We start from the raw sequence: 25,315 nt of genomic DNA on the forward strand, positions 1-25,315 counted from the left end.
AATCAAGGGTAATCTCAATAAAAGTTAAAATAACAGTATACAATACAACAATTGCCCCAATGCTGTTATCTGGCATAATAACATTGAATACCATCAAGAGTGATAGAGAAAAACTGATTGTGTTTGAGAAAAAGATCATGGTAAAGAATTTTGGGCCAATGAAGGAAGAAAAAGAATGGAGGAAAATGGTGTGATGAATCAGCCTGATGTTCTACAAAAAGCAAAGGTTAGGTGACTAAAATGGGCTGGACATGTTGCAAGAATGACAGATGATGCTATTCCACAAGTAGTGTTGACAGGAATGTTAGACGATAAGCACCTGTGGGGCAGACCAGTCAAGAGCAAGATGGGAGGATGTACTACAGGAAGACTTGCGACAACAAGAATGCACAGGAAATGATCTGCAAGGTCCCTCACCGCCGGTTAAGTCAGTATGGTTTCTCTGAAATACATAAGGCAAATACCAGAATGGCTTCTTTTAAAATGGAAAATACCAGAATAATTTCTTTTAAAATGGCAAACATGAGAATGGCTTCTTTTAAAATGGCAAATATCAGAAAGGCTTCTTTTAAAATGGCAAATACCAGAACGACTTTTTTTTAAAATGGCACTTTTGATTTGATCATCTGTTTAGTCCATCATTTTATGTAGATTTTTAGAGGTCAGTCCAACAGAATAAGTTCTTGATGTCCACCGAAATCTACACAAAGGTTGAAACAAACAAATCCATCATATTTCAGCAAATGTACATCATAATTAATGAGTGAGATAGAAACCATAAAAGGAAGCCTAATCCCTACATACTTAAGGAAAACAATCCACACAATGTCAAAGATACTATAAATCTGTTAGGTCTTAGTAACTTGTCAGTTGTTGGCACACATTGAAAGCTTTGCGAAATGTAAGATACTACCTGTATTTTGCAGTGTGGCTGACGACCAGTTTAACTCACAATACCTGCTTCAGGGGACTGGTCCACGACTACCAGTAGAAACCTTGAAAAAATTGTCAGCTTTCTAAACAGTGTAACTCAAAGAATAAGATTTGTAAGCCCATATAATACTTACCATCTTTTAAGATATCTTTTGGAAACATTTTTATGTATGAACCACAGCTTTAGCTGACACTTTTTTTTAATAGTATGTTTTTGTTGCAAGTGAAATAAGCCAGGCTAATTATTTGTGTACATCATAGGTAGAAAGTGTATTTTTTTCCTTTCAGTTCTTTACATTGTTATTTTTAAAGCAGACTACTGAAAAGATGGTACTATCATAAATTATGGTACAAAACAATTTTAAGTATGATTATCAAAACTGTTCGAAATGAATTCAGGGTTTTTCTTCGAAAAAGCATTTTATTTTTGAAGTTAAGTCACAAGAGTAGTCTACTTTTCAGTTGAGCATGTTTTAAGACAATATACAAAATTTCAGCTCCCTGTCTCTAATAGTTTTTAGCCAAAGCGTACCTGAATATGAAATAATTTAACTTCCAGGAAATTCAAGTTAAAGAAAAAACCCGCTTTTTCTATTAATGCATCCCAGGTCCATATTCACCTTGTTTCCTGTGTTGTTCTTTGTCCCTTCTCTTTTTCACACTTCTTCATATTCTTGCTTCTTTGGTGGCGTCCAACACTGATTTTTCTGCCTCAAAAAGTCTCCTTCGGTCAGTGGCTATTAGAGCTCTATGCATATTTAGTCCGCCAGGCATTCCCATCAGTTCCATAACATTAAGCCTTGACACTGCACTGTCATTGAGACAGAGAACAGCATCTAGCACACCTATTTTCAAAGTATTTAGTCCTACTAGAACAGTTTTTGGTAGCTGTTCCCCTATAAAATTGTTGAAACTTTCATTTGTATTTTGAGTCCTACCATGTAAACATTTCTCTAAGTGTCAAGCCACTAAGATTCCTATACATAGGTTTTATAACTTCCATTATAGCAAATGGCAAAGAATGTTTATGGTTGTAGGTCTCACCTTGAGTAACAGCCCTCTTGTAGCCACACCATAAATCATTGCCAGGTGGGCAGAGTGCATGACATGGGTTGTCATCTGTGGAGGATTCATGGAAGAAGGTAGCCCACACTGCCTTTTTCATTCCCTCAAGGTCATTTTTATTTTATCTTATGGCTTGTCCATAATAATACTGCAAACTACCTATTTCTTCGTCTGTAAGCTGATCACCAGCTAATTTCTTTCCCTTCAAATTCCTCTTCAAGTTCGTCAATCTTGTACCTAACCTTTTCTGGACATGTCCAACACATTCCATTTTTTCAATTTTTGTGTCAGCATAAGGTTTGGATTCACAAACTTTTTTGGTATGCTTTTGAGTCTCCGTCTCCTAGGTAAGAGGCATACATCACACTATATTTCTCCACTGACCTGTGAAATATCTTCACAACACTTTCAGATTCCATCCCACCATTATAACCATAAAATTAATCGAACATTTATGATTTTTAGTTCCACTAGTACAGCCATGACAGTATTTGGTAATACATTCCACATCAGTGACTTTACCATTGGCCAAGGATGTAGCTGTCGCTACACCGTTTAGGGAACTGTGGCCTTTTCATTTCCAGGATGCATCCAGGGCTGCAGACATACATATATTGCTGTCATTCATATCTACACTTTACTGAACAGCTTTTTTCATTCTATCATTTGCTACTTCTAAGTCTGTGGAATACTTTTATTGTAACTGTCAAACCTTGTAAGCAGAGGTAAGTCCATTAGAGCACAGAAATTTTGTGCACTTCTGTGCCCTTTGCTATACACCTCATAGCATAAGCAAATTTAATATCTGGTTATACACTCTCTGTTTAGTCATGCCACAAGTGTAACCACATTCCCTTAAATCACAAAAATTACAAACAATTCTTAATTTTGATTCACAACCTCTTCTAGCATGTATTTCTGCAACTACCTTCACACAACTATTGCCACATTCCTTACACTACCAAGCATTTTTTATTACTTCAGATAGAGCAGAGTGTTCAACAATAACAAAACCTGAATTAATAGTTGGCATCTCTATACTATCAGCATTAATACTGTCAGGCCCCCTGTTCAAATGTTTCAGTTTTAGATACGAAGCACTTGGAGAAGGTGAAGCCGATTCAAGTGTTGTATCACATTGTATTTCAGTATTAGCAGAGTTAATCTGTTTGGTGATTGGGTTTCAATAAAATTTGCATTGTTTAACACTGAACTTCTTCATTCTTCTCATTGCTTTCAACTGGAATAAGAAACTTATGCACACAATAAGAAACTCACTCACACAATTACTTCCCTGTAAACAAAATATTCACACCAAACAACAGCAAACAATGACTAAAGTCTTTGTATAAACAAAAGATAAGCAACTGTAAAGCTTCCACAGATTAGCCAACTTAAGGGACCAGAAAGTCTTAAAAACAGAACAAATGAGAGCAAAACTTTATTTTTAACAGAGCTAGCTGGCTGTGTGCCATGGGGACATTGTGGGGCATTGTGGTGCATGCAGACACTTTTAAATTCCTCTAATTTTGCTATTTTCTGTGGTCCATTTTCCTGGAAGTAAACTTTTTCTTGTTCGAAAACTATAGAGAATTTTTTTTAAGACAAAAATTTTAAAAATCAATTTTTTGACAGTTATTCACATTCATGTCCCCTTAAAACATACACTTTTGAGTGATCTGAATGAGGTATCACACTAGTTGTATCTACACCTCCATGGTTAGAGTCCACATCAACATTACTGTTTGACAGAGATAGAAAAATATTCATTTGATGATTGCCAGTTCTCTCACTGCTCTTATCTCAATAAAAAGAAAGAAAAGAACAGGTTTCTACTCACCGTAAAGATGGCACATCGAGTTGCAGACAGGCACGATGAAAAGACTGTTAGACACTGAGCTTCTGGCCAAAGCCTTGTTCAGAAAAGAAAATAAATCACACACACATTCACGCAAGCAAGCACACCTCATGCATACATTACTGTGCTGTCTTGTTACTGTAACGTGAGTGTGATGATGTCATGTTGAGTGGAAGCGATAATCTGGTGGGTGGGAGGGGATGCAGGCTATGGGTGGGTGGAGAGGAGCTAGCACAGCCTGACAGAGCATGCAGTTACTAGATGGTGGTCAGCTAAGGCTGCCTGTGTGGCGTTGGGAGGCTGTGGGGGTGCAAGGGTGGCAGGGAAGTGAAAAACAGAGCAGCAGAGAGGGGAAAAGACCAGTGGCATTGGCGGAGACTGGAGCACAATGAGGGTGGTCGACCTGAAGTCGGAGGTGGTGATAGGACAGAGGGACTGGGAACTGTTGGGTGGAGGGTATAGGGATGGTGGGCCTTGGTTGAGGCCAGGATGATTTAGGGAGCAGAGAATGTGCTACAAGGATAACTCTATCTACACACTTCAGAGAACCTGGTGGTGGAGGGGAGGAGCCAAATGGCCCAGGTCGCGAAGCAGCCATTGAAATCAAGCGTACTATGTTCAGCTGTATGTTGTACTGCAGGATGGTCAACTCTACTCTTGACTACAGTTTTTTTAGTGGCCATTCATACTGGTGGACTGCTGGTTGGTAATTACGCCTACATAAAAAGCTGTGCAATGATTGCAGCGGAGCTAGTATATGACAAGGCAACTTTCACAGATGACTCAGCCTCTAGTGGAGTACAGTAACCCTGTGAGAGGACTGGAATAGGGAGTTCTGGGTGGGTAAATTGGGCAGATCTGGCATGTGGGTCTTCCATGGGGTTATGATCCCTGTGGCAAGAGGTTGGAATTAAGAGAGGAAGTTGGAATTAAGAGAGTAAGTAGGAAGTTGTGAAAGTTGGGTGGGTGATGCAAAACCAGTTTAGGAGGGGTGGGAGGATCTTGGGCAGGAAGTCCCTCATTTCCGGGCATGATGATAGATAATCAAAGCCTTGACAAAGGATGTGATTCAGTTGTTCCAGTCTGGGGTTATACTGAGTTAGTGATTCAGTTGTTCCAGTCTGGGGTTATATTGAGTTACAAAGGGGGTGGTCCTTTGTACCTGGTTCTTGGGGTGGTGGGAGAATCAGCTTCAAAAGAGCACCCGTGTTCATCATGCAGTACCAAAGATCCTTCCAACCCCTCCTAAAGTGGTGTTCCATTGCCCACCCAAACTCCACTACATCCTAGTCCATCCCTATTCCATTCCCAACCCAGTCCCTTGCCACAGGGAGCATATCTCTGTGGAAGACCCAGGTTCAAGACCTGCTCAATTCACTCACCCAAAACTTCCTGTTAGAGTCCTGTCTCAGGGTTATTCTATTCCATCAGAGGTCAGGCCACCTGTGAAAGCACTCATGTCATATACCAGCTCTGCCCAGTCATAACAGGGCTTTTTATACTGGTATGACTGCCAGCTAGATGTCTATCAGGATGAAAGGCAACTTCCAAACTGTGGCCAAATGAAAACTGGACCATTCTGTGGCACAACATGCAGCTAAATATAGCATGCTTGATTTCAGTGGCTACTTTACAACGTCTGCCATTTGGATCCTCCCTTCCACCACCAAATTCTCCGAACTGCACCGATGAGAGTTATCCTTACGACACATTCTCTGCTCCTGAAATCATCCTGGCCTCAAACAAGGTAACCTACTGTCCCCATATCCTCCACCCAACACTTTCCATCCCCTCTGTCCCATGACCTCCTTCCAGATCACGTTCCCCACCATCATTGTGCTCCACTCCCTTCCAATGCCACCAATCTTTTTCCCTCTCTGCTACTCTCCTTTTCCATTCCAGCCCCCCTTTCTCCCACAGAACCTCTCAATCCCACACAGGCAGCCTTGTCTGGCCACCAACTAGTACCTGCACGCTCTGTCAGTGAGTGCTGACTCCTTTCCCCCAACCCATACCCTGCTATCCCTCTCCCTTCCCTGCTCCACTCCAGATTGCTGCTTCCATTCGAAATGACCATTGCATTCCGACTGCAGTGGCCAGAGAGAGTAGTCATGTATGTGTGAGATGTGCTTTCTTGTGTAAGTGCGTTTTCTTATCTTTTTCTTTTCTTTTCTGAAGATGGCTTTGGCTGAAGGTCCAGGATGTAACAATCTTTTTGTTATGCCTGTCTGCAACTCAAATTGTCACCTTTATAGTCATTAGTAGTCTGTCCTCTTCATAACATTGTTGATATTCCAACTTGGACTTTCCACAGTTTAAAAAGAAAGACGCTTAAGCCAATGACACATATGGGATAAAGTCATTTGAGGTGTGTTGACCAAGGGGCGGAGAAATGGTTTTCTCTCTTTGTGAGTGTTTTATTATTGTCACTGTTTCTTAAAGGATATAGATTACAATCAGTTGCATTTATCCTGCTCCTGTCTTTGAATGTGTTATAGCTATTGTTACAAGTTGCTCAAAACACTTGTTGGTTACTGCCAGCCAGGATTCCAAACTGTGATAACCTGCTTTTGTGATGAGGATGTCTAAAAATTTCCAGCTTGCCATTGCCTAGTCCTTCTAAATCACCCAGATGCTCTTTCATTATTCCGAGTGAGTAACACTCAAGAAATCGTTCTCTGTTTACTCACATCTGAAATCCTACCGTATTTTGAGATGAGTAATTCCAGTAATACTCTAGGGAGATTGTGTTCGCATTTGTGAAACTTGCCAACAGAATTGATGTACAAAAGTGAAAGAAGTTTAAGATAACCACAGCCCCAGGGTTGTAAGTGGGGCTCTTAAATTCTCTCTCTCTCTCTCTCTCTCTCTCTCTCTCTCTCTCTCTCTCTGTCTCTCTCTCTCTCTCTCTCTCTCTCCCCCCCCCCCTCCCTCCCGCCCACCCTCCCCCCTCCATCCCTCGCCACCCCCTCATCCCCTCCCCAGCCTTCCTCCCTCCTAGATCGTTTGATTTTTCTTAGTATGTTGTGGAACGCATGTCAGTTTACATACTGGCTTAAATTAAGTGAGACATGACATACTAGCCTTTTAATACAACTAATGTAAATTGTTTGCTTCATGTGTGTTGCAGCAGACAGTCAATAATGAAAAGAGTTAAGGGAACAACATACCATGTAGTTAAGGCAATGTGCTGTTTACAAGCAAATAAACAAAATTTAAATTATTGCTAAGCTTTCTGATGATGTCCCAAAGAGCTAACTGCAGCACCTAGCACCTGGAAAATGTAGCTGTGTGTGTGTGTGTGTGTGTGTGTGTGTGTGTGTGTGTGTGTGTGTGTGTGATATGCTGAATAGTCAGCTTTACTTCTTCCTTTATTTGTCTGTCACCCAGAACTTTGCTGTAACATATTTAATGTGCCATAACATAGAGATTTAAATTATTTCACTACACGTAATGCTTAACATGTATGCCACATGTGTATGTCACTTTAAGTCTGGACTGTTTTCTCTAGCCGTTTGGAGAAGGTATGGTTACAGTTGTCGTTCCTCAGTTACGAAGAGGAGAAAACAGTCTTTTGTTGTGGAAAATATCAAACCCATCAACCCCAGTTCACACTTTTGTTGGACACACTGATGTTGTTCTGGAATTTGAATGGCGGAGACCAAAGGAAGGTAATTACGTATTTTGTTTGTTGCTTGTATAATTACTGGTTGGGCAGCTTTTGGAATTTGCTACATTTGCTATTATTGTCATTATCTTGAACAAATAAAGACTACTGGAATGCAAACATATGGATAATTAGTGTCATCAAATTTTAGTGTTGTGTGTAAACAAAAATATTACTGAACAGTATCAAATATTGTTGTATGTAATAGGTTTCTTCTGGAAACTCAAAAGGAATAGTATCTGTGGAAGTAGTAAAGATGTGTTGTAATATGACAATATTTAGGAAAAATGACAATTTGTCCATGGATATTACACAATTGATTTAATTGATTATCTTCTTTTTTTTTGTGGCAACAATCTCATCAGCATTGCATAATCCAGAGACTGGTTTCAATGGGCCAGTGATCATCATCACAGTAAACATAAATATTTACTTACATTGACAATGAAAAGGGAATCTCACATCATCCCTTACCATGTGCTCTTAGTCTGATGATCTCAACTGGATGGTCAAAACCAGTTACTGCATTGTGAAATACTTATGTGATAGTTGTCACCAAAAGAACAATAAGACAATAGATCACTAATTGAGATTCTTATTAAGAGGACTAATCGACTGAAAAAAAAAAGAGGGGTGTGTTGACGGGGGGAGGGGTGGTGGAGGAGGGTAATCAAAAGTATTGTTTGCAACACAGTAGGTACTGGTTGTTTATTCATAATTATCCAAATATCGCTCAACAACAAGGTGAAGTGAAGTACCAGAGACCCAGGGCAAGATTGTGTTGAATGAAAATAATGAGAAACTGATAGAGAAATAAGGCATTAATCGTGTGGTTGAGGGCCTACCAAAGAAAGGAGGAGAGAAGACTATAATAGTAAAGCCTGGAGTACAGGAGCGTCCCACTATATAAAACTGTGGGTGTTAGCATTGAGACTGTATATACACTCCTGGAAATGGAAAAAAGAACACATTGACACCGGTGTGTCAGACCCACCATACTTGCTCCGGACACTGCGAGAGGGCTGTACAAGCAATGATCACACGCACGGCACAGCGGACACACCAGGAACCGCGGTGTTGGCCGTCGAATGGCGCTAGCTGCGCAGCATTTGTGCACCACCGCCGTCAGTGTCAGCCAGTTTGCCGTGGCATACGGAGCTCCATCGCAGTCTTTAACACTGGTAGCATGCCACGACAGCGTGGACGTGAACCGTATGTGCAGTTGACGGACTTTGAGCGAGGGCGTATAGTGGGCATGCGGGAGGCCGGGTGGACGTACCGCCGAATTGCTCAACACGTGGGGCGTGAGGTCTCCACAGTACATCGATGTTGTCGCCAGTGATCGGCGAAAGGTGCACGTGCCCGTCGACCTGGGACCGGACCGCAGCGACGCACGGATGCACGCCAAGACCGTAGGATCCTACGCAGTGCCGTAGGGGACCGCACCGCCACTTCCCAGCAAATTAGGGACACTGTTGCTCCTGGGGTATCGGCGAGGACCATTCGCAACCGTCTCCATGAAGCTGGGCTACGGTCCCGCACACCGTTAGGCCGTCTTCCGCTCACGCCCCAACATCGTGCAGCCCGCCTCCAGTGGTGTCGCGACAGGCGTGAATGGAGGGACGAATGGAGACGTGTCGTCTTCAGCGATGAGAGTCGCTTCTGCCTTGGTGCCAATGATGGTCGTATGCGTGTTTGGCGCCGTGCAGGTGAGCGCCACAATCAGGACTGCATACGACCGAGGCACACAGGGCCAACACCCGGCATCATGGTGTGGGGAGCGATCTCCTACACTGGCCGTACACCACTGGTGATCGTCGAGGGGACACTGAATAGTGCACGGTACATCCAAACCGTCATCGAACCCATCGTTCTACCATTCCTAGACCGGCAAGGGAACTTGCTGTTCCAACAGGACAATGCACGTCCGCATGTATCCCGTGCCACCCAACGTGCTCTAGAAGGTGTAAGTCAACTACCCTGGCCAGCAAGATCTCCGGATCTGTCACCCATTGAGTATGTTTGGGACTGGATGAAGCATCGTCTTACGCGGTCTGCACGTCCAGCACGAACGCTGCTCCAACTGAGGCGCCGGGTGGAAATGGCATGGCAAGCCGTTCCACAGGACTACATCCAGCATCTCTACGATCGTCTCCATGGGAGAATAGCAGCCTGCATTGCTGCAAAAGGTGGATATACACTGTACTAGTGCCGACATTGTGCATGCTCTGTTGCCTGTGTCTATGTGCCTGTGGTTCTGTCAGTGTGATCATGTGATGTATCTGACCCCAGGAATGTGTCAATAAAGTTTCCCCTTCCTGGGACAATGAATTCACGGTGTTCTTATTTCAATTTCCAGGAGTGTAGTATAATGAAATATTGTTGTGTGCACGAATATCTGCATCAGTGACAATTTTTACAAATTTTTACCAAGTTATTAAAATGTGATTGGCTTTAGCCTTTTTGATTTACAAGACTAGTAATTGTAAATGAATTGAATATATGAATTTTTTGTATGTAAATTGAACTTTTTAAATATATTTAAATAATAATAAGTAAAAGATACCAATCGTTTCCTTCACCGACCCTCTACAGTTCCTGTTCCTTTACCACATGATGCCCTGCTCATCACTATTGATACCACCTCTCTTTACACTAATATCCCTAATGCCCATGGCCTTAACAACTAGTGAACACTACCTTTGCCAGTGCCCGGCAGATTCAAAACCAACAACCTCCTTCTTAGTTGCCGTGATCAACTATATCCTCACCCACAATTACTTCTCCATTGAAGGTGTTACCTACACAAATCTGGGGTCTGAATATGGCCACCCACATGGCACCATCCTATGCCAACCAATACATGGACCATCTGGAGACTCCTTCCCAACCACCCAGAATCCCAAACCCTTCACCTGGTTCAGATTCATTGATGACATCTTTGTGATCTGGATCAAGGGTGAGGACGCCCTATCCACATTCTTCCAGATCCGCCACAGCTTCTCCCCCATTTGCCTCACCTGGACCGACTCAACCCAACAAACCACTTTCCTCGATGTTGACCTCCACCTCAAAGATGGCTACATCAGTACCTCTGTCCATCTCAAACTTATCAACCACCAACAATACCTCTACTTCATTAGCTACCACCCACTCCATACCAAGAGATCCCTTCTAAACAGCCTAGCCCCCATGGCCATTGCATCTGCAGTGACAAGCGGTCCCTTTACAGACCATAATTACCCTTCCAACCTTGTACGGAAACAGATCTCTCATGCCTTATCTTTCCAGCCACCCATCACCTCCCAAAGTCACGCCTTCTGGTTATGGAAGAGCATTCTCCTTGTGACTCAGTACCAGCCAGGACTATAGCAACTGAATTTCATTCCCTGCCAGGGTTTTGACTACCTCTCATTGTTTCCTGAAATGAGAAATGTCCTACACACTATCCTTCCCACCCCTCTGACAGTGGTGTTCCTCCACCCACCGAACCTAAACAATATCCTTGCCCATTGCTTGCTACTCAAACCCTCGCTTCATGTCTCATATCCCTATAATAGCCTAAGATGCAAGACCTGTCCCATACATCCTCCCATGATCAGCTACTCCAGTCCAGTCACAAACCTCACGTGTCCCATCAAAGGCAGTGCTACCTGTGAAACCAGTCATGTAGTCTGCTAGCTAAGCTGCAACCGCTGTGCTGCATTTTACATGGGCATGAGAACCAGCAAGCTGTCAGCTCACGTATGGCCACCGACAAAATGTGGCCGAGAAAAAACTGGATCTCAGCGTTGCTAAGCTCGCCAACCAACACTACGTTCTTCATTTCAATGACTGTTTCACAGCCTGTGTCATCTGGATCATTCCACCAACATCAGCTTTTTGAACTGTGCAGGTGGGAACACTCCCTGCAGTATATCCTACATTCCCATAACCCACCTGGTCTCAACCCTCATTAGTCATTTTCCTTACCCATCTAGATCCTTCCCTGTTCCCTTTCCAGCACTAACACAGCCCTCTTTCCACTGATGCACCCATTTTTTACCTCTGTCCTGTTCTGTGTTCTGCTAACCCCCCCCCCCCTCCAAAAAAAAATCCATTTCTCTTCCACACCATCTAACCTCTTGACTGCACCTAGCTGCCATACCCTCTCTGCACCTCGTTTCTGGATGCTACTACTAGCAGCACTTTAAGCACTTCAGTGTCCTCCACCCCTACTCTGCTATCCCTCACCGTCCCTGCCCCAGCCTCCTCTTTACCCGCACCTGGTTGCCTCTACCATCATGTGCTGTTGCTTGTGGTCTGGCTTCAGCTGCCAGAGACTGTGGTCATATGTGTGTGTGTGTGTGTGTGTGTGTGTGTGTGTGTGTGTGTGTGTGAACGCGCGTCCGCGCGCTTGCGTGTGCAGGGTGTATACGACCCGGGACAACGGGGAGATCCGGGAAAAACCCGGGAATTTTTTCATCCCGGAGAAAACCGGGAAAAACCCGGGAATTTTTCATTGTTTTTGTTTTTAGTTACATTTTTGTAACTTTGACTACTAAGAACCAATACTCTAACAAAGAATATTACTGTATCTCGCTACTGCAGAAGAATATTGCAGCAATAAAACAAGAACGAGAGAAAAAAAAGGTGAAAAAAAAATGAAAATAATACTTAAGTTGCAAAGGAAATGCACCATATACAAGAACAAAACACAGTGCTCATACAAGTGTCTGCCAACAGCAAAATGTGTCAAAGCCTTTAGGAAGACTTGCAGTATTTCATAACAACAAATCGCCTCCGATGAACGTGACGTCACAACTGTTTACAATAGATTTGTTTGAGCGGTTGCGAGCGAGCTTATGCGCATGTGCAGTTGAGTCGCGTATGAGTAGTACCTTCTCCCGCTTCTGACTGCAGAAGTGTGGCGGTTTGCAGTACAAGCAATTGCAGCAAGCGGCCGCATGGGATTAGCCGAGCGGTTGTGAGTGCTGCAGTCATGGACTGTGCGACTGGTCCCGGCGGAGGTTCGAGTCCTCCCTCGGGCATGGGTGTGTGTGTTTGTCCTTAGGATAATTTAGGTTAAGCAGTGTGTAAGCTTAGGGACTGATGACCTTAGCAGTTAAGTCCCATAAGATTGCTGGTGCCCCTAAGCTGGCATATTCACGTATGTGCAACAGGCCCAGAACTATGGGGCGGGGGCAAACCGGTGTATATGCCCCCGGTGGCAGTTTCAGCGGGGGGGAGGGGGGGGGGGGCACCAAATTCATATTATTGAGGAAAAAACCTTGTTTCTTCACAAAGCGCCCAGCATCCATCGCATCTAGAAATAAACTTTCTTGTAGACAAAAGAGGACGGGGTCTATACGAGCTGAGTGAATAAAGCCGAAAGGGTGAATGACAAACGCTGTTTATGTGGTTGGGTTTGCAAATTATCAGCGTTGTTATAATTACTAGCGACTTCCACAGATTCAGACTACCAGAATGGAAATAAATGACTAACAGGAGTAACAGGCAACTAAGATTACGTATTGTCTTCTCCGTGTATCCAAGAAAATGAAATTTTGACAAAACACTTTTGACCAGACCGCTACACTACTAAGGGCCAGTTATACAGTCCCCGGCTAGCAGCCACTAAAGTTCTATTCTGGGAGTAGCGCGGAAAACACATTGTACGTACACGTAATAACACCTAACCGGAGAACAAATGCGGAATAACTACTCCGGTGAACCAGATAATAAATTTTGACACTGACAGAAATAGTTACAGAATTAGTGGTGACAAGAAATTCCAAATTAGAACGAGGAAGGAGAAGATACGGAGACTCTCACAAATTACGGAAGAATATGATGATTCCAAATTTATATAAAAATTTCGTATTGCTACTTTTCGATCTCATGCTTCAGAAGCTAGAGAGTATGAATGAAATGTGAAACTATTTCCTAACATAAAATTTTTTGCTTGTAGTAGGCCTAATAGGCATTTGATATTGGTTCTTCGTGAATTATATTCTGTCATGTTATAAAAATGACCATTTGTGTCAAAACAGTCTGGTTTATTTGGTGTGTGTAACAATTGCTGCAATATTAGGCAGGCCTATTTCGTTTTATCTAGCACACAGTGGCAAAATACACGTAATTAGATCGAGAAACCACACCAGTCTTGGGTACTATTTGTACTAAAAGCTTTTGAGGTATTAGACAACGACATTTCGTTTGTTCATGCAGCAAAACATTGACGAACTTTGATGAGGTAATATATTCTTTCCCAGAAAGGAAAGTACACCATATAAAGCCGTGGCAAGATTGGAGAGAAAAAAATGCTAGGACTTAAGGATTGAGGAAATGTGTACTGTCTTGCTTGTCTCTTGTTTTTACTCGTTTTATATATCCCATATTTAGTTTACGTCACTCGAAACAGCAAGTTATTAGCTAATAGGCAGTAAAGACTGCAAATTTTCTGAAGAATGCTTGTTCTCCCGGTTACGAATAATCCCATCCACTATAAATTGCGAGATTTTTTTAAGAGGTGCAGGATGTCAAACCGGCCGACTGGGAGCAGGAGAGGCACCACAGGACATTTTAATTTCCACTGGCCTGAATATACAGGGTGTATACGACCCGGGGCAACCGGGAAAAACCCAGGAATTTTTTCATCCAGGAGAAAACCGGGAAAAACCCGGGAATTTTTCATTGTTTTAGCTTTCAGTTAATTTTTTTAAATTTTGGCTGCAGAATTGATTCTCTAGCAAAGAATGTTATTGTATCCTGCTACTGGAGAATGATACTGCAGCAATAAAATATAAACGAGAGGGAAAAAAATAAAACTTTAGTGACAAAGGAAATGTGCAATTTACAACAACAAAAAACCGTGCTCGCACAAGCGTTTGCAAATAGCAAAAATATGTGAAAGGCCGTAGGGCGCAGACTGTAATTCTTCGTAACAATATACTGCTTGCTATGAGCATGACGTCACAACTGTTCACATTAGGTTCGTTGCGCATTTGACTCGCGTATAAGCAGTACCTTCTCCCTCTACTTGAAGTTTGGCTGTTAGCTGTGTCGGTAGCAGTAGCAAGCAGCCAGATACAAACGAGAACATTTTTCTCGCGCGCCTTAACCTCCACGTGACGCGTGTTTACGTTAAGTGATTTCGCTGCTTCTCTTCGTGTACAGCTCCCAAGTCAAATGAAAACAAAACGGATTTCTATGGCCGGGGAGCTATCAAGTGAATTAAAATACATTCACATAATTATGGAGGGCAAAAATATATTATTAATTTCAGTTTTCTGATTTTATTTTATTTCCAAGTTAGTAGCAGTCAAGCATTAATCGCCTTGCAGAACAGTGAAGCTATTTTTGCAAGTTTGCTAAAGAAATTTGGCTTTATTAATCTTTCCGCTGAGGCAGTCATTTTATTTGAAACGAAGTGTTTCATTCTACAGTATTGGCTAGTTCCAACTTTACGCTGAATTTCAAGTGCACGTTATCATCGTCTGCCATATATGGCATTATGCCATAATAAAGAACCAAAAATGAGATCGTAGAGTACTGTTACTCCAAGAAAATTTAAATCCCAAAAACCACACTGTAAAGCTTAATATCAGATTTCATTGTGAATCTGGAAAAAGCCAATTCGCACTTCAAGCCGAATTATGCATTTTAGTGTGGTTTACGAAATTCCAATGCTCTTTGGAGTACTCTCTGATGCCCTGTTTCTTTTATGGTGTAATTAATGTAAGCTCTTTTAGTGCTTTATACACACGAACATACGGGCTTCCTACACCACTGCAGTTGCACACGCACAATAATGCCTGTTTTCTGGCGCTCTCTGGAAACTGGTAAATCGAACCTATTTCTAAGAGTCTTCGGATAGTATTGCGAACGGTGGTTAGAACAGCGTTACTTTCAAAGTAAATTTCTTTTTACGCAAGATGAATTATGTTACGTGTGAGAAAGTGGGATGGATATCTAAATCACAGAGCGTTCGAAACTGAACAGTTTGAGGACCAGCCACTTACAAGAATTTCGAGCCGAGACATTTATGTCATAATATTAAATTTACTGGCACATTTGTGTGATGTAACTTAAAGTATAACACACGCAAAAAAGATCAATATTACATGTGAAAGCTAAGCTTCTGTTGTAGTGTGTTAATCTTAGAGACTAATATTATATGTGAAAGCTTAGCTTTTATTGTAGATATATGGTACTGTGTACACTAATGTAAACCGTTAACTTTTCCTCTTGCGTGTTCGCGCTATTTAACCAGTGATCTTGCTATTGGCTGACTATAACACGTGTCCTATACTCTGAATAGCTGCTGTCATCGGCTGACGAGATCTCGTGGCTTGAGATACGACTCGCTTACAAAAGGACATCGCAACCTCGGCTTCAACGCTCCGTAAACTAACGCGCTGTGTTTGGTGCAATTCGAATTTATTCTTTCGTAATACGAAAATATGCAACGTATATGTTGCTGCAAATCAAAGGTCTTTCCAACACTTCTCTCCTTTTATTTTTATTTTTTATTAAAAGTCTCTCCAAAACTTCTTTGCCCGTCTTTTTTCTTTTCTTTTCTTTTTTTTCGGGAAGTTCTACGCGATTGTATAAAACGTTAACCATTCAAAGAATTGATAAGTTTTACAGTTCCGAGGGAAAATCTGTCACTTAGCACAGAAAAAGTGTATTTTCGCCCGGGAAAAAGCGTATTTTTTAAACTGGATATCCGGGAATAATCCGGGAATTTTTTTTCCTTGTCCCCATGTACACCCTGATATAGTTTGATGGCAACCATTACAAAATATTACACGCTTGAATTTCACAGAGCGAAATACAGAGACGTGCGATGGAAGAATGCTGTGTGAAGAGGCGTGGCACTGTACTTCGGCATACTTCAGACGAAATAAAATGTTTTACGTTCCCTCGATTACATATGTTTTATGTATCAGACTCATCAGAAAGATGTGCGCTACAAAATGAAGATATTTTTGAAAAGTCGATTTTTTAAATTTTTTACGTGCTACCTCTAACACTAGAGGGAGGGGGAACGTCACTATCTATTATTACCCCGGTTCGGAAATATCGTAGATCCGGACCTGATGCGCAGAGCAGAGTGAGTTGTTGTTTGGAGGTGGTAGTCTCCACGTGACCCGTGTTTACGTTAAGTGATTTTGCTGTTTCCTCTTCGTTTATTGCTCTCACGTCATATGAAAGCAAAACGGATTTCTGTGGCTGGGAGCTATCAAGTGAATTAAAATACATTCACATAATTATGGAAGGCTAAAATATTAGCTTCAGATTTTATTTTGTTTCCACCTTTCTGACAGTCAAGCGTTTATTGCCTTGCAGAACAATGAAGTTATTTTTGTTGGTTTGTTAAAGAAATTTGACTTTTATTAATCTTTTCTGCTGAGACAGTCAATTTATTTGAAACGAATTGTTTAATTCCACACTATTGACTAGTTTCAACTGTCGCGGGAAAATATTCCGAATGGTTGTTTGAAAAGCGTTTCAAGGAAACTAAATTTCCTTTTACACAAGATGAACTCTGTGCGCGATTGTCCTATGAATTTCTTAAATCGGAGCGTTTGACTCTCATTCAAAGTTCAAATCTTTGATGACGCCCATTTAGAATATTTTCGAGAGCAGAAGATCAGACATTTATGTCGTTGTTAAAAATTTCACTGGCACATTTGCGTGCGCAAAAAAGATCAACATTATGTGTGAAAGCTTAGCTTCTCTTGCAGCTTATTAATCTCAGAGGCCAATATTATACGTGAAAGCTTTTCTTTTCTTGTATCAACACTATGTACATTAATTTAAACCATTACCTTTTCCTATTTGTGTGTTCGCGCTACTGAACAGTGATGTTGCTATTGGCGGGTCTAAACCCGTCGGCTTTGAACAATGACGTCATTCCTTAGTCATAGATAGTAATGTCTTCACTTAGAGGCATAGATAATAAAGCAGTTCTGTGTTCTAATAAGCGCTATCATTAAAATAATTGAATGTGAATCTAAAAGCGATCGCTTGATATTAGATACAGATGCGTCAGTAGCTGACAAGTGTTTCTTGGCTTTTTTTAAAAAAAATCTCACGAAATAGAATAAACTGATCCTACTATATTAAGCAATCAATAAAAAAACTAAACTAAAACATAACAGCAAAAGACAAGTGAAACACAAAGGTTAAATAAACAATCAAAACATATAAAATGAGACAGGTTGCAAATGTAACGTACGTGTATTTCCACCTATTCGTAAGTAGGATCAGTTTATTCTATCTCGTGAGATTTTTTTTTAAAAAAGCCAAAAAACACTTATCAGCTACTGAAGCATCTGTATCTTCTAATGGGTGCAGGAGTTCCGACTCTCACCCACCCACCTCCCCAGGAGTCGGAACTCTCGCACCCATTAGAAGATACAGATGCTTCAGTAGCTGATAAGTGTTTTTTGGCTTTTTTAAAAAAAAATCTCACGAGATAGAATAAACTGATACTACTTTATGTTAGTAATATCGGAGACGAAATAAACAGCACATCTACAATTTGTATCCCGTGTTCCACCTAGGGTTTACTGAAGCGGAGGATACATCGTTCAGGTGAAGAACAGGACAGTAATGCTAGTGAAAACGAAGAAATCGCCTTACGACAAACTCTTATTCCGGACTGTACTTAAGCAACACACTTCGAATGAGCTTTTAATTTGTATCGGGTTTCATTTGCGGTTTAGTGAGGCAGGGGATACATAGTTCAAAGCCGACGGGTTGTATCCCCTGCTACACTAGACCCCTATTGGCTGACTACATCACGTATCGTATGCTCTGAATATCCGCTGACATCGGCTGGCGAGATCACTTGACATGAGCTACGACTGGCTTACAAAAGCGAATCACAATCTCGATTTCAATCCTTCGGGAAGTAACATGCGGTGTTTGGTGGAGTTCGAATTTATACTTTCGTAATACGAAAATATGCAGTGTACATGTTTCTGCACATCAGATATCTTTCCAAAACGTGTTTTTTCCCCTGACTTTCGTTTTCTAAAGTGCATTGAAAGGATTGATAAGTTTTACAGTTCCGAGGAAAAGTATACTGTTACTTAACACGGAAAAAGTGTATTTTCATCCAGGAGGAAGTGTATTTTTAACCGGGAAATCCGGGAAAAATCCGGGAATTTTTTTTCCTCGTCCACTTATACACCCTGGTGTGTGTCTGTGTCTGTCTATTTTTGACAAAGGCCTTGTTGGCCGTGAGCTCATTTTCTGACAGTTTTTTGCTGTGCTTATCTGCGACTCAGCATCTTCACTCTGTGGTGAGCAGCAACTATCCTTCTCATAATATTGCTACTTTCCATCCTGGATTTTCCGTTGTTAAATTTTATGATTAATCATTTAACAATGAGAGGAATAAAGTAAAATGAGTGAAAAAAAGTAATGACAGTAGTGGCGGGAATCAAACATGAGCCGATGAATTATGTCGCTGGCCTGACTGCTGTGCTACTGTGCCTGTATGTGAACTGCTGTTAAAATGTCCACATACGCTATGCATAACTCTTTAGTGAGAATTTTACCTTTTCCTGTGGCACATTCAGGTGAAATATTCTAGGAACTTGAATGGGGTACCAGTGTGTTTCTTTTACTCACATACTTCGAGCCAAATTGGTGAGCCTCGTCCCACATTGTCCTGTTGTTAGATTTACGTTTGGAATAGATCTCCTAATCCTTTAAATTTCACTTTCTTCTCAGAAGAACTTCAGGAAAAGACTCCTTTAAGAGCTCATATCCAGAAAACACTTCTATACTAAATTTCCTCATATACTCAGATTTTTTACCTCCATGTATAGTATTTTGACTTCCAGAGGTAGTAGTTGTAACCAATTTTATGTGTATAAATTGAACTGTTTAAATATAGTTAAATTTTATAATGAATAGTTAAACATTGCAAAGAATAAACTAAAATGAAGGAAAAATATGGTGGTAGCAGCGGTAATTGAACCCTAGCCAGCATATAGCTATTCGGGGTGCTTGATCACTCGGCCACAAGGTTGTTACTTCAGCTGCTCCTAAAAAATCCATCATATTCTGTGCTTTCACAATATGTGACACACACTTTCAAAGAGAAATACTGACCAGGTGCTGTGAGAAATGTAGCACTCATAGTGCCGGAAGGGATGATGTCACACCAGAGCATGCGCAGTCAAAAACAGACAGCTGCAGTCCTCAATTGTAGCGCGCCTCACCATCATTTCAGCACATGACACTAGTTTGTAATTATGGCAGTGAGAGAGCAACAAAACATGTATTTGTCCATTTTATGTACCACTCAAAGAGAAATGGTGTAATTTTAGTGCAATTTCCAGCTTCCATTCAAAGACAAATAGCATACTTTAGTGTGACATTTACAGTGTGCTGTAGCACATAAGCAATTGCACCTAATCATATAAAATAAGGAAATTTCATAGTATATCATATGCAAATGAGAAGAAAAGGGGAAAGAGTGTACAAACACCTAGTACAGTATTGGAACAAAGATTATTATTAATGTTATTACATTACTATAAATTTCATTCTATTTATATTTTATATTAAACCTTTGATAATTACAGATTAATGTGTACCTTCATTTTCCTTTTTACATTCTACTTTTCGATTGAGCAGTAGTTAAAGTTTGAATGAATGACTTTCTAAGGAAAATAAATCTTCCTCGTCAGAATGCAATTATTATTGTAGGAACAATTTACCTACACATATCAAGAAAAGTTTTGCAGCACCCTGGTTCCGAGAGTTCCGGAACCTGTACAGAAAATTGGAATAGAGATTGATGCATACCTGTATTTGTTGTGGCAGACTATCCACAAGTTCATCAAGGCACTGTTGGTCCAGATTGTCTCACTCCTCAACGGCAATTCAGCATAGATCCCTCAGAGTGGTTGGTGGGTCACGTTGGCCATAAACAGCCCTTTTCAATCTATCCCAGGCTTGTCAATAGGGTTCATGTCTGGAGAACATGCTGGCCACTCTAATCGAGCGATGTTGTTATCCTGAAGGAAGTCATTCACAAGATGTGCATGATGGGGGTGCACATTGTCGTCCATGAAGACGAATGCCTCTCCAATATTCTGCCAATGTGGTAGCACTTTTGGTTGGAAGATGGGATTCACGTATCGTACAGCCATATATAGTGCCTTCCATGACCACCAGCAGCATATATCGGCTCCACATAATGCCACCCCAAAACAGCAGGGAACCTCCATCTTGCTGCATTCACTGGACAGTGTCTAAGGCATTCAGCCTGACTGGGTTGCCTTCAAACATATCTCCAATGATTGTCTGGTTGAAGGTATACGCGACACTCATCAGTGAAGAGAACATGATGCCAGTCCTTGAGCGGTCCATTTGGCATGTTGTTGGGCCCATCTGTACCGCGCTGCATGGTGTTGTGGTTGCAAAGATGGACCTCGCCATGGACATCAGGAGTGAATTGCCCGTCATGCAGCCAATTGCACACAGTTTCAGCCATAACATGACGTCCTGTGGCTGCACGAAAAGCATTATTCAACGTGGTGGAGTTGCTGTCAGTGTTCATCTGAGCCATAATCCGTAGGTAGCGGTCATCCACTGCAGTAGTAGCCCTTGGGCAGCTGTGAGGCATGTCATCAACAATTTCTGTCTCTCTGTACCTCCTCCATATCCGAACAACATCACTTTGGTTCACTGTGATACGTCTGGACACTCCTTGGTGAGAGCCCTTCCTGGCACAAAGTAACAGTGCGCACACGATCGAACTGCTGTATTGACCGTCTAGGCATGGTTGAACTGCACACAACATGAGCCGTGTACCTCCTTTCTGCTGGAATGACTGGAACTGATTGGCTGTTGGACCCCTTCCGTCTAATAGGCGCTGCTGATGCATGGTTGTTTACATCTTTGGGTGGGTTTAATGACATGTCTGAACAGTCAAAGGGACTATGTCTATGATACAATATCCACAGTCAGCCTCTATCTTCAGGAGTTCAGGGAACTGGAGTGATGCAAAACTTTCTTTGATGTGTGTAGTTTTTTAATATTCAGATTTTGAATCTCAATTAGAAGCCCACACCTTTTCAGTACACTGTATTTTTACAGAGCTTGTAAGAGGATTGCTCAGTGCAAGAAATAAAACTGTTATTCACAAAGGGCATAGGATGTCTCTTTAAAGCAAATACTTCACTCATTCACTCATGAGAGGAGATCATATGGCTCAGATCAGTGACAGGTGGCTTCTTGTAATCTGACAGTGGTCTGGAATAACACTGAAATGTGAGAACATCTGTTGACTAATGCCACGCTAATGCTTGCTATAAACAGAGATTGAGGCTCACATGTTTTATTAATGGCCATGCCACAATAATATGCAGACATAATTATATTTCTATGAACAAAAAACATTGATTCTTGTAATGTGAAACTACCATTCCAAACATACACAAAAATGTGCAAACTGATATTCAAAGTTTGGAATGTATTTGAGAATAAGACAACTGATCAGATTTTGCTCAGACATGATCCTACTAATATGTTCATGTCATGTAGGAGAGTAATTGTAATGCAGTAAGCTCTGCTGTGGGGAGGGGTTTGAGCAAACATATGGAAACGCCAAAAACGCAATGCTTTACCATGCCTAATAAGGGAAGGAAAATCTTTGACATTCAAAATGACTTCCAGTCATCTCAGAATGGATAAATACAGGTCCCATATGATTTTCAACGGAATCTCATATCATTCTTCCTGCAAAATAGTGGAAAATTCAGGTAAAGTTGATGGGTGTTGATAGTGTCCACAAAGTGGAGCACAAAGGCTCAATAATATTGCGAGCTGATGGCTATTGTGGGCAGGAGAGACACGACAATTCATCCTCAAGCTCACAAAACCAGTCCTGGGTGATGCGAGTTGGGTGAAAGGGTTCCTGTCATCTTGGAACACAGCATCACCATTAGGGAACAAACATTATACCATGGGATGGACTTGATTAGCCAAAATGGCCACAAAACCCTTGACAGTAATCTGAGCTCAAAGAGTAATTATGAAGCCCAAGGGGTGCTATGATACTGCTGCCCAAATCATCACCGAACCCCCGACATGTTTCAGTCTCGAGATGTAAACTCAGCCAGAAGTTGGAAATAGGGTGAAGTAAGAGTCCTCTGACTAAATGAGATTCGTCTGTTACTCCATAGACCAGGTTTTACGTATGTCTTGTAATTTGTCTCGTACACCTGAAGTGCAAGCATTTGGATCGCAGTGACAAGTAAGGCATCACACAATGCCACTATATATCTGAGGATAGGATAAAGGAATATTTTGACCTCATTGTTTGTTTTATGTGTAACTGGTCTGCAAAAAGCAATGAAACCGACTGCGATTGATAAGTGGCAAGTGACTGTTTGTGGTAGAGACTGACTGACAGGATGTGCCAGATGCATTGTTCTCAACTGCAACTCCTCTTTTCTATTAGTTCATCCGCCATAGGCCATATGGTGTATTGAGAGCAGAAAAGATATTTTTTGGTAGAAGATTTTGTGAAGCAGGAGCTTGTAAGCTAATTCAAATACATACAGTCATTTTAACAACTAATCAAAATTTACAAAAATATCTTCAGTATTATGAAATATATGATTTAGTTTTAAAAAATAACATTAGAAAACTTTGATAAAGTTACTAAAGGTATTTTTGGACATAAGTAAATTTAATTTTTCTTAATATAAAATTATTAAGTATAAAATCTTTCCCGTTTTTCTGTCTGTGATTATGACAATACTTTGACTGTGTTTGAGGTAGGGAGACTTCAAGTGACAATGGCCGATATGGAGGGGAGGGGGAGAGTAATGCAGAGCACTGAGTTGAAAATAATTTGAAAATCACATCTCTGAAAGCATACAGAGATAAATACACTTGTAGAAATTTTTAGTAGTAGAATACTCTCATTATGTTGATGACTACTGCAGATTTCACTATACGGCACAGAGATATAATGTTGCCATTTGGTAGAACATCCATCCAGCGCAAACACTGGCACAGTACAGGTCAGGGACGGTTAGGCTGTAGTGCCAAAAGACAGCCTGAATTTTCCCTGAATTTGGAGTATAACAAAAAATGTCCAATCCCATACTTATTTTTATAGTCTTGTCAATCCTATGTGCTAACAATTTCATGAGGTAGAGGTGTCGGGCATCATTTTACAAACTTCCATGTGCTACAAGCTTTAAGAGTTCTTTGTTAATATGTGGAGACCCATGTTGAATATTTCACCTGTTGTGCTAATTTCCTGAAAAATATGAATTTTATTTAAGATGGTGCGCATATTTTTAACCATGGTGATGGACAACTGCAAATTTGAAATAATAAATTCTAATGTAATTTACCATTGATGGCCAGAAAAAGAGCATCATCTTATCAGTTTGCAAAATATGAATAACTGTAATAGTGCCAACAGACAAATGAGAAACACATGTTTGAATTTCCAGCTTCCCCTTATCGAGTGAAATATGCAAGCACGATTTTATTTTGAGAGTGTGGGAAAGAGGGGGGGAGTTACTCTGTACACTGGTTGGAGTGATATACCATGAATTGAGTCAGTGTGGTTGCACACAATTTGTCCAGGTAACTGCAGGAAACAAAATATCTCAGAAATAGTTTATGTTTTAATGATAGATTATGCACTGTATCATATGACACTTTTTCATGACGTCTGAGGCTTCAAAGGGAGAACACCTGATGTTGAACTTCTTTAATCATGTTAAGTTTCATTGTCACGGGAGAGGTGGAGGTATCAGGTGCTTAGAGTTTCACATGAAAAATAAATACTATTTATTTCCTTTTTATTTCTATGTTCAAACAGCTGTATTTGTTGCTTCCCAATTTAATTGCACTCTACCTCTAAGTCACAAGGCTTCGTAATCAGACACGAAAGTAGGAACTGATATACAGTACATCCACTTGTACATCAAATGTTGCTACTTACCTGTCCATCAACAGGTATGAAAACACCTCAACTCAAACGTCCAATTAAAATATTTTGTTGTTGACAACCACTCCAACCCCTTTATTTTTGCCCCCTTTATCAGTTTACAGTTTCATTGTGTACTCAGTTATGTACTCCATTTCTTATTTATTTCTAGTGAAGTTTTGATTATTTTTTGTGTTTCTGTTGATGACTCAATACTTAAACTGAGTTATTACTTCTTTTACTTCTATATTATCATCCCCTCCTTATCTCTCTCTCTCTCTCTCTCTCTCTCTCTCTCTATCTCTATCTCTATCTCTCTATCTCTTTCTCTCTCTCATTTTTTTCTGTCTCTTCTTTCCCAATTCTCTCCTATGTTTTTACTTGTCACATTGTACTTCTATCATCTCTGGACAGAGGATACCATAGTGCTTATCAGTGAAGTGTCATTGACCTCCTACTCTTTCTGAAGTTTACCCATCTTTGTCTCATCCTCATCCTTTCAACAGGCAACAGGTGGGACCCTCTGAACCTGGGACCTGAGTGACCTGCCCCTCCTTTCCAACCTTCTGCTACCTCCATTTCCTCACTGAGAAAGGAACTAGCAATTGTGAAAGGTAGGCTACAGTTTTATTTATGTATTGAGGAATATAACTATTGGCAGTACTTGAATTTTCCTTCCCGAAGGTAACTACTGGCAAGCCAATGTGCCTCCTGAAGGTACATACTTCCATCCAGTGTGTGAAAGATGGAAGTCAGCAGAAATCCTTCAGACCAATAGGGCGGGGTTGACACTGCCTTATTATTTTAGCTCACCAGGTGTCACATT

At 41.0% G+C, this 25,315-nt stretch overlaps 1 protein-coding gene across 3 annotated transcripts in view; it reads left to right on the forward strand.

Moving 5' to 3' along the window:
* Window positions 1–25,315, forward strand: part of LOC124798409 (GATOR complex protein WDR59) — a 283,785-nt gene that overhangs the window by 79,311 nt on the left and 179,159 nt on the right. For all 3 annotated transcript variants that reach the window (XM_047261802.1, XM_047261803.1, XM_047261804.1), the window contains exon 7: window positions 7,368–7,527. In XM_047261802.1, the coding sequence (XP_047117758.1) occupies window positions 7,368–7,527 (160 nt within the window). The remainder of the gene's footprint in view (window positions 1–7,367; window positions 7,528–25,315) is intronic.

This window comes from Schistocerca piceifrons, chromosome 5 (assembly GCF_021461385.2).
Source record: "Schistocerca piceifrons isolate TAMUIC-IGC-003096 chromosome 5, iqSchPice1.1, whole genome shotgun sequence".
Classification (NCBI taxonomy): Eukaryota; Metazoa; Arthropoda; class Insecta; order Orthoptera; family Acrididae; genus Schistocerca; species Schistocerca piceifrons.